This window comes from Oncorhynchus mykiss, chromosome 31 (assembly GCF_013265735.2).
Source record: "Oncorhynchus mykiss isolate Arlee chromosome 31, USDA_OmykA_1.1, whole genome shotgun sequence".
Taxonomy (NCBI): Eukaryota; Metazoa; Chordata; class Actinopteri; order Salmoniformes; family Salmonidae; genus Oncorhynchus; species Oncorhynchus mykiss.
The window spans coordinates 41508487-41519303 of NC_050571.1; the positions used below are offsets into that span (position 1 = coordinate 41508487).

At 42.1% G+C, this 10817-nt stretch overlaps 1 protein-coding gene across 1 annotated transcript in view; it reads right to left on the reverse strand.

Moving 5' to 3' along the window:
- The window catches only part of LOC110505189 (tenomodulin), a 119370-nt gene extending 111963 nt beyond the window's left edge, over nucleotides 1-7407 (reverse strand). Inside the window, exons 1-2 of the mRNA XM_021584228.2 lie at nucleotides 7187-7407; nucleotides 2552-2683 (exon numbers count right to left, since the gene is read on the reverse strand). Of these exons, the coding sequence (XP_021439903.1) occupies nucleotides 2552-2683; nucleotides 7187-7234 (180 nt within the window). The 5' untranslated portion in view covers nucleotides 7235-7407. The remainder of the gene's footprint in view (nucleotides 1-2551; nucleotides 2684-7186) is intronic.
- Between the last annotated feature and the right edge of the window lie 3410 nt (nucleotides 7408-10817).

The window sequence follows — 10817 nt, forward strand, 5'->3', positions numbered from 1 at the left end:
ATGATGCCCAGCAATAAGAAACGTTTTCGAATAATAGTCACACATCTCATGTAGCCTAGGCCATAGGCCTAAATGTTTTGATAAGATTTGTATCACATCTAAAGTGGCCAAATAACTTCTTAAAATTATGCACATTAACCCGCTTGACAAGGGTGTAGAGCCTAACTGGCATACATAAGCAGCGCATGAGTTTCAATTTTGGGGAAGATAATTTACCATAAAAATGCACTTTTATAATAAAAGCATTACATGCATAATTGCATTTGCGGTCACTTTTGAAAATGGTGTTTTCCTGCTAATTATAGCTTATAGCCTACTGCCATGTGCCCATTGCTGCGCTTATACTGTGAAGAAATAGCCTAATGTCACGCCCTGACCGTAGAGAGCTGTTTATTCTCTATGTGGGTTGGGTCGGGGTGCGTTATCTAGGGTAATTGTATATCTATGTTGGCCTGATATGGTTCCTAATCAGAGGCAGCTGTTTTTCGTTGTCTCTGATGGGGGATCATATTTAGGTAGCCATTTTCCCATTGTGCTTTGTGGGACCTGTCTATGTATTGATGCCTGTGAGCATTAGTCCAGCTTCACGGTTCGTTTTGTTGTTTTGTTATTTGAAGTTTTAATTTCCAAAATAAAGGATGAATAAAGAAACATACCACGCTGCATCTTGTTCTACTCTTTATGACGAACGTGACACCTAATAGTTTATCAACATTTTAAGATAAATGTTCTGATCTGTTGTGTCAGCCACATTGCTTAAACATTTTTTTGATGCTAGTGGTTGTATTAATTTGGGATCTATTGCATCCCACAACTGTCCCAGACTATGGATGGAATGTTTATTTCTCCCATAGAATAGAATAGAATAGAATAGGTTGACTTTTGTACTATGGGGGATAGTAGAGTGACATAGGCTAGTGCTTTTGCTAATCATTAGGCCTACTCATCTTGTTGGCTGACGAAAAGTAAATGTGGACAGTTCATCCAATAAGGACACGCACAGTTGCGTTCCCGATGTGTCTGTCTTCACTTGTAGCCTTTGAGAAAGACCCGATAACGTGATGGAGAGCACGCAACACTCAGGGAGAAGGGCACAACAAAGACATGGAGTGTATTACAGCCACAAAGGTAACGTCGCCGTCAAATTCGAGGCATTATCAAGTGCTTGTCAAATTGTGAATGAGACTAATGAAGTGTGTACAGCCTGAGCAAAAAAAACAAAGCAGAGCTCAACTTTTTATAAATCACAATTAGTCGCATCATGCAGCCTTAAAATGTATGTCACGAATCCCGTTTCCTGAGTCTGTTTTTTGTCTATGTTCTGTCCTGGAGAGTTTTTCCGGCGTCCTGGAACGCACCCTGTCTGGTTGCCGGGCAATGTAGCCAGTTGGGGTTTCTGATTACCCGCACCTGTATCCCATCAGCTATCTGCACACCTGGTCCTGATCATCATCTCTCCTCTTTATAAGCCCGGACCTGACATCCATTCCCTGCCGGATCGTTAGCCATGAACAGTATGTTGTGCCAGAGTATCAGCCTCAAGTTGGATAGAAGTTGTTTTGTTGTTTGTTACGTATTGCTTGCCTTGAACTTACCTCTGTTTGTTCTGTCTTCAGTTACTCACCCGGATCATTTACCCCATTCCCGCCTGGTCGTCAGAAGATTCCGCTTCCCCATTGGATCCACCTATTTACTCCCATCAACTCATCACCGCTACCCGCTACACCACCTGGATATATCTACCCATTCACTTGTAAATAAATACTCACCTTTTTCCTACTCTCCTTGTCCTGGTCTGCTTCTGGGTTCGACTTTGAAGAATCGTGACAATGTATTAATTTATCAAAACATATAGCCCAATATTTGTATAACAACTCAGCTTTGTTCAATTGTATTATTCATACAATAAAATATTCTAAAATAATGCCACAGATTTGTAAAGAAATCTTGTCTGCTAAATGAACTAGTGTAACCCAAAGCCATTTGGCATAGCCACAGCAGGACCTAACATAAAGACAACTCGGAGTATGCTATTCTGTTCTTCTGAAATATACTACATTTTCTACATCTTCTTTAACCCTGTCTAAAATAAATAGATTTGTTGTGAAGTTGTCGGCTATATTACATGGATTCATTAGACTTTTAAAAATGTAGATGTTCCAAAGTTCTGCATCAGCAGGCTATGTGTGAAAGCCAGGAGATGCTAAATGTGTTTCTGTTAATTAATGCTCAATTACCGTGAGGCCGACAATTATTTACTTGACAGACACTGGCTGATGAAATTTTGTGACCACCACAGCCCTAATCATAACATTCCACAGTTATTGACATAAGATAGGCCTTACCCTCCCCATGCCCAGACTAAATGTTTACCATGACTCTAGTCAACTGGTTGATCTTGAAGCAATATGATCAGTCATGACATCCCCCTGTTATTGACATGAGCCAGGTCTTACCCCCCCCCCCCCCCCCCCTAGACTAAACCTTTACACTGACTCTAGTTTACTAGATGATTGTAAAGCAATACTGCTGTTACTGAGCCAGGCCTTACCCTCCCCAGACTTGGGCTCCAGAGGTGTCTAAGGCTGAAGATGCCCAGGGTCAACACCAGGAAAACCAGCCCCAGAATCAGGGCTCCTCGCTGGTAGCTCCGGTACACAGTCTTCTCTTTCCCCACCTCCACCTAAGGAGAACATATGAATTGGGAAGCATTTTTCATCCATTCACACTTCAGAGTGGTTCATGTACATATCATACTGTCCTTTAAGTAACTATAATGACTTTAAAATGTTCACTACAGCTGCACTGAGAAAATGTGTTATTCTAATGGTATTAGCAATGATATACATTGTAATAACCTGATTGTAACATGACACAAGTGAAATAATGTCTGACAATCATTAGATGCAAGATTCCTAATGTTGCTTACATAAATATGTTCATTCTCTAGATAGCCTTTATTTATGGGTTTCACCTCCATCACTCCGTCGCATCAAGCCATTGATATCAACGTTCTCAAGATGCTCTCAGCCATAGTGGTGCACAAAAGTCAAATGGTGCCCAGTCACTCTGAATGAGTGCAGATTATTGTTTCTTCTAAATTACACTATAGTGGCTTGGAAAATCAATAATTAGTAGGAAACAATTTTGTCATCATTAGGTCGTTGAATTTACTTTAGATCGATGGAAATGTTGTCATTAGCAAGAAAAGTTTGTCAAAACTACGTTAGCTAACTAACTTTTGGCACTCCTCACTCTTAGCTAGCTAGATGATGCTATCCTACATCTAAAGTCAATCTGACTACATCACAATGATGACAAAAGGTTTTCCTATTAATTATTTGCCTCCTTTAGAAATGTAATTGTGTTTCCAAGTCACTATAACACACTTTAGAGTAAATCTTCTTCAGTGCCAATTGAGAAAGCATTAGGTAGAACATTCGGTCGGCCACCAGACCTCAAGAGAACCTTCAAAACAATATTGTGACAAACGTGCAACCCATGAATACTCTATTCATAGTGTGAACTGTCAAACTATATAAAGTTGCAGAAATGCTGGGAGGATTATGTAAACAATACCCAGGAATATTGATCTGGGGCTGAAGGCAAATATTAATGCTACAGCATACAATGACATTCTAGACGATTCTGTGCGTCCAACTTTGTGGCAACAGTTTGGGGAAGTCCCTTTCCTGTTTCAGCATGACAATGTCCTGTGCACAAAGCGAGGTCCATACAGAAATGGTTTGTCGAGATCAGTGTGGAAGAACTGGACTGGCCTGAACAGAGTTTAACCTCAACCCAATCTTTGGGATGAATTGGAACACCTACTGCGAGCCAGGCCTTATCGCCCAACATCAGTGCCCGACCTCACTAATGCTCTTGTGGCTGAATGGAAGCAAGTTCCCGCAGCAATGTTCCAACATCTAGTGGAAAGCCTTCCCAGAAAAGTAGACGCTGTTATAGCATAAAAGGTGGGACCAACTCCATATTAACGCCCATGTTTTTGGAATGAGATCTTTGAAGAGCAGGTGTCCACATACTTTTGGTTATGTAGTGTACTTCCCTGCACAGAGTAAATAATCATTATTTTGAAAATCTGCAGAACTGCGGATATACTAAAAGGTCATGTTTATTTTACTTTTCTTCAAATTAAAACTCAATTCCCTGGGCTCAAGGCCACACATTAATAAAAAAGGGCTTTTGTTCCCCCACAAAGCACCAGTGGTGAGGGAATGAAATGTTCTGATTCACACTGCTGCTATCGAAGGTCTCTGAGGACAATGAAAAGAAGATATCGGAGTAAAGTTAAATTAGCGAAGTTGTTCTTTAAAATAATTGGGCCATCTTCTTGCATGCAAGGCTATGATGAAACAGCTTTGTTGTCTCAACTGTGATTGTAATTATTACAGTGGATTGGGTAATGTTTGACAAAATGAGGGTGCCATTTATAAAAGGTATATGTAGTTCATACACAATATCTTGTTCATGAATGTGAGTGAGAGAAGTAGTGTGACTGAGTGAATGTCAGCCGGTCCCATGGACAAGTATTAGAGGGGTGAATGAAGATTTAAGGGGTGAAAGAATTATAAATGTTTATTTCTGGAGTCTGAAGTACTCAAAAATGTCAATTAAAAGGCGAGTCTCAAATAGTTGCCTGTCCCTTTTAATAGCCGGGCATTAGCACATTAATTGTTTACGGGGTTACCATGGGCACAGCTCTGATATTTCCACAGTCCTGTGCATTAAATATACTTTTTTGATTATGTTATCAGTTTTTGCATGGACTGCATCTCAATCCACCCCATCCGCCGATATGGGCCTTGGCAGCTTCATGAAATAGTACCCGCAAAACATCAGTCTCAACGTCAACAGTGAAGAGGCGACTCCGGGATGCTGGCCTCCTATGCAGAGTTCCTCTGTCCAGTGTCTGTGTTCTTCTGCCCATCTTAATCTTTTCTTTTTATTGGCCAATCAGTTGTGCACCGGGGCCTCCCACCCCTCTTTCAATTCTGGTTAAGGCCAGTTTGAGCTGTTCTGTGAAGGGAGTAGTACACAGCGTTGAACAAGATCTTCAGTTTCTTGGCAATTTCTCGCATGGAATAGCCTTAATTTCTCAGAACAAGAATAGACTGACGAGTTTCAGAAGAAAGTTATTTGTTTCTGACCATTTTGAGCCTGTAATCAAACCCCAAATGCTGATGATCCAGATACTCAACTAGTCTAAAGAAGGCCAGTTGTATTGCCTCTTTAATCAGGACAACAGTTTTCAGCTCTGCTAACATAATTGCAAAAGGGTTTTATAATGATCAATCAGCCTTTTAAAATTATAAACTTGGATTAGCTAACACAACATGCCATTGGAACACAGGAGTGATGGTTGCTGATAATGGGCCTCTGTACGCTTTGAGAGGATCTGCAGAGAAGAATGGGAGAAACTCCCCAAATACAGATGCGCCAAGCTTGTAGCGTCATACCCAAAAATAATCAATGCTGTAATCGCTGCCAAAGGTCCTTCAACAAACAAAGTACTGATTAAAGGGTCTGAATACTTATGTGAATATGATATTTCTGTTTTCTCTGTTTAATAAATTAGCAAAAATATCTATTTTTCCTTTGTTATTATGGGGTATTGTGTGTAGATTGATGAGGGGGAAAAAACTATTTAATAAATGTTTGAATAAGGCTGTAACGTGAAAGTGTGGAAAAAGTCAAGGGGCCTGAATACTTTCCGAAGGCATTGTATGTGATTAACTATAACTGTAGCAATAAACATCCAAGGCTCTAGCTCTCCTCACAATGAGGATAGGAAACAGAAGGCCTTATAAATGTGGCCGAAGTCTACTCTCTCCTCCAACAGCTTGCATACAGTATGTAGTGGAAACTTAACTTGACGACAAAGCTCTGTCTGCACAGAATATAAATTGTTCAAAGAAAGACAGAGGGGGGAGGGGGAGGCGGAGGCGGAGGCAGAGGCAGAGGCGAAGAGAGTGAAAGGAGTAGAGAGTGTGCACACAGACAACTGCCAGTCGACCAGTGTTAAACGGGTTTAAGGGTTGACAATCAGGCAGGTATTTGGTGCCTCTATGGCAGGACTCAGTCTGTGATGAGGGGAGCCTGAAGCCCCTTGTTATTCTGAGGGAGACAGAAAGAGAGAGGGATGGATAGAGGGCATTCTTTAAAAAATGAAACAAAAAAGAAAACACTGCAAGAGCTAATGTACTGTACATCCAATGTAATTGACATTTTTGCATAAGGTAACACACATGAAACCACATTAGTCCACAAGACTAGTTTAAATGATTCCACAAGACTGGACTAAGTGTGGTCCACTTAGCATTCAATACACACTTTTTTATTATTGAATATTTTCTTCAGAAATGTAATGCCACAGGTGGTTTTTGAATCATAATAATTCCCTCAGTGAGTCTGCTGTAACAATTGACACAATCTTCACATGAGATTCTTTGGGGGACTGTCTGTTTTTCCATTTATGAATGTGTAATTCAATGTGCTTCTATGGGTTGTAGTAGTAAAGGCTAAATTCAATATTTGATCTCTCCCAAAAATGTACCTACAAGGGTACTAAAATTCAAAATAAAATAGCTAGATGATAAAAAAAATTGAGGAATTTAGCAAGTCCCCTAGCTCAGGTGAACTTGTACAACTTAAGTGTACGGAAGATAGGCAAGGTAGAGGGGAAAGATGAGGAAAATAGTATACTCTAAGCACTCAGTCAGACACCAATATCAAGTCCCATTCTAATTGTTATTCCAAAGTGCAAATGTCAGATATAACTCTAGGAATTTGAAATACATCAGTATTTAATTTTTTCTTAACATCTCAATGATCTTTTAGCCCCTCAAACCACCTAAAACTCACAATATAGGTAATTGCAATTGTTATTTTGTTTGTAAAGGATGTTTTTGCCCAATATGCATGACAAAATACTGACATTTCTGGTAATTTTAAATGCATTCATTATCTTTTCATCACCCAATAATATAACACCCAATGACCCCATGTTACATCACTGATTATGTGTCCATAAGCATCAAGATATGTATTAATTCAATGAAGATATTGAATTTATTGCCACTTATTACCAACATCTCCTAATCCTAACCATATTCTACAGTCGGTAGAGTATGAACAATTAGTACAAAAGAATGAAATTAAGACTCACATCTTTCCATAGAGCCTGCTGACTGCTGGATTGAGAGCTATTTTCCATAATGCAAGCCTAGAGAAGAATTTCTTTAGATCCACTTGTCCTAACTGGTAAAACTACTGAGGCTCTAGAAGTAAGAGTCCAAACTTCATTCCATTGGTAATTTGAGAGTGCTCTGAAAGGGGAGGGATGGGATGGAATTACTTAAACACTTCTGATTTCCATTATAAGAAAAGCAGATGTATCCAGCCGAAGTCTGCTCGAAATAAAAATAATGGAATATCTGAGGTAGATGTTTAACTCTGAGATACTGCACTACACCCAGGATAGTTATTCTAATTTTACTTACAATTATCTGACTCTAGGGGGACGAGCAAACTTTTGAAAGTGTACGAGAAAATACAAATAATTATTTGTATTTTCAACAATCTTTTATGAGGAAGAGAAGGCTTGAACATTTTAGCATGTGTGCTCCAGCCTTGCTGTCTAAATGCTCTTTCAAGTGAATGCAACCGTCAGCAAATAGAGCAACCACAGCAAATACACAAATATAAACAACACTCAGGATGGTGCTCCCACACAAATCAACAGAAAATAGTTAATTTCCTGGTCCTCTGTTCCATGTAGAACTTACTTTAACACACTATGACACACTTTGAAACACTATTATACATTGACACACTATGCTGTTCAATACCTTTACAGGCTAAGGCCACAGTGACACTGTGCAAACAGTTAAGCTATCGAACATCTGGTGAGATCTGTCAGATTTCCAACCTTTCGTGCAAAAGGAGGACCTGAAGTTGTGTGGGAGTTTTTAAAGGGAACCTTGATATTCTGGTATTTTTTTAAAATTAGTCCATTGTTGATACAGTCTCAAAATGTTTTGCATGTCGTGCTGATATGGCTGGTGACACTTTCTTCTTCAAAGTCCAATATCTTGAGAACTTGGCTGCTGACATGGAAAACACTTTGGGATTGTATCAACAGTGGACTAATGTAGAAAATACCTAAATATAAGTTGAGTGGAGTTTCTCTTCAAGGCTATGCTTAATAGTCCATACAGTATGTAACTCCTATAGCAATGCCTTTAAAAAATGCCAAAACCTCTTAAGATCGCACATCGATGGAATTGTTGCGGTGTTGCCCGTGTTGTTTTCATAGAATGTAAACACTCACATAAACCTAGGTTGCATAAGGAAGAGGAGGAATGATGACTAAGGTCAGTACAACGGAGATCATTTGGGCTAAACCTGGTCAAGCAGGACTTTAGTGTGGCAGGCCACATTCCGACACACATTGTCTGTCAGATCTGATAGCCGTGAGGCTTAGTCAGCTTTTTTCTATTGATATAAACCTTTACAATTACTGTAACATTTTGCAGCAGCTCTTTCAGGAATAGTGTTGTGTCAGCACTGGAGTCGATCATCCACAGACCCCCATCCCCCTTGCAGCATTCAGAGCGAAACTCGGGCTTCTATACCCATAGAAAATAATCAAATGTATTTGTCAAGTACACGCCAGATACCTACAGATTAGAGGCGGGCTGATGGGAGCAGCTAGAACAAACCTGGAAGAATTTGAAAAATAAACATTTGCTCTTTCCCCCTCTATGCTCCATCGCTGACTAGCATTTAATAGGAACTTGATGAACTCTTCGGCGATATCTTGTCTGCTTGTTGGCTTTTTAGACGCAGCAATGGAGTACAATGAACCAAGGTGAGGCATATGAAAGTTCAAAATAAGTGAAAGTTAGTACAGTTGCAAACAAGGCAAGTCTAACTTTTTTTCATGAATTTCCCATCTTCCTCCAAAATTAAATTGGTTACTGTGTGTAACCTTCGTCTGAAGAGGAGTAAGGATCGGACCAAGATGCAGCGTGGTAAGTGTTCATGACTATGTATTAAAAATGAAAATGAACACAAATACAAAACAATAAACGATGTGATGAAAACGGAAACCGAAACAGTACCGTGTGGCGACAAAAACCCACACGGAAACAAACACCCACAAACCAACAGTGGAACGCAGGCTACCTTAGTGTAACGGTTGTTGTCTGGAAATAGAGAGGACCAAAGCGCAGCGTGGTTAGTGTTCATCTTAATTTAATAATAATCAAAAAACTGAACACTTCAAATTACAAAACAACAAAAGTGACAACCGAAACAGTTCTATCTGGTGCAGACGCACAAATACTGAAAACAACCACCCACAAACCAACAGAAAACAGGCTACCTAAATATGGTTCCCAATGATTAACACCTGCCTCTGATTGAGAACCATATCAGGCCAAACAAGAAACCCAACCTAGAAACACAAAACATAGAATACCCACCCAACTCACGTCCTGACCAACTAAAGCAAAGAAATAACACAAGAACTAGGGTCAGAACGTGACCCCCCCCCCCCCCCCCCCCCCCCCCCAAGGTGCGGACTCAGGCCGCAAAACCTGAACCTATAGGGGAGGGTCTGGGTGGGCATCTGTCCGCGGTGGCGGCTCTGGCGCTGGACGTGGACCCCACTCCACCATAGTCTTAGTCCGCTTCTGTGGCCTCCTAGGAAAGGCAACCCTCGCCGCCAACCCTGGCCTGGGAACCCTAATAAATGGGACCACAGGACTGAAGGACGCCTCTGGACTGAACAAACTCCTCCGGACTGAACAAACTCCTCCGGACTGAGGGGCAGCTCCGGACTGAGGGGCAGCTCCGGACTGAGGGGCAGCTCCGGACTGAGGGGCAGCTCCGGACTGAGGGGCAGCTCCGGACTGAGGGGCAGCTCCGGACTGAGGGGCAGCTCCGGACTGAGGGCAACTCCGGACTGAGGGCAACTCCGGACTGAAAGACAGCTCCTGACTGAAAAGCAATTCCGGCATCGCCGGCGTGACAGGCGGCTCTGGCGGCTCCTGGCTGACTGACGGCTCTGGCGGCTCCTGGCTGGCTGACGGCTCTGGCGGCTCCTGGCTGGCTGACGGCTCTGGCGGCTCCTGGCTGGCTGGCGGCTCTGGCGGCTCCTGGCTGGCTGGCTGGCGGCTCCTGGCTGGCTGGCGGCTCTGGCGGCTCCTGGCTGGCTGGCGGCTCCTGGCTGGCTGGCGGCTCTGGCGGCTCCTGGCTGGCTGGCGGCTCTGGCGGATCCTGGCTGGCTGGCAGCTCTCAAAATCAAATCGAATTTATTTATATAGCCCTTCGTACATCAGCTGATATCTCAAAGTGCTGTACAGAAACCCAGCCTAAAACCCCAAACGGTGTAGAAGCACGGTGGCTAGGAAAAACTCCCTAGAAAGGCCAACACCTAGGAAGAAACCTAGAGAGGAACCAGGCTATGTGGGGTGGCCAGTCCTCTTCTGGCTGTGCCGGGTGGAGATTATAACAGAACATGGCCAAGATGTTCAAATGTTCATAAATGACCAGCATGGTCCAATAATAATAAGGCAGAACAGTTGAAACTGGAGCAGCAGCACAGCCAGGTGGACTGGGGACAGCAAGGAGTCATCATGTCAGGTAGTCCTGAGGCATGTTCCTAGGGCTCAGGTCCTCCGAGAGAGAGAAAGAAAGAGAGAAAGAGAGAATTAGAGAGAGCACACTTAAATTCACACAGGACATAGAATAGGACAGGAGAAGTACTCCAGATTTAACAAACTGACCCTAGC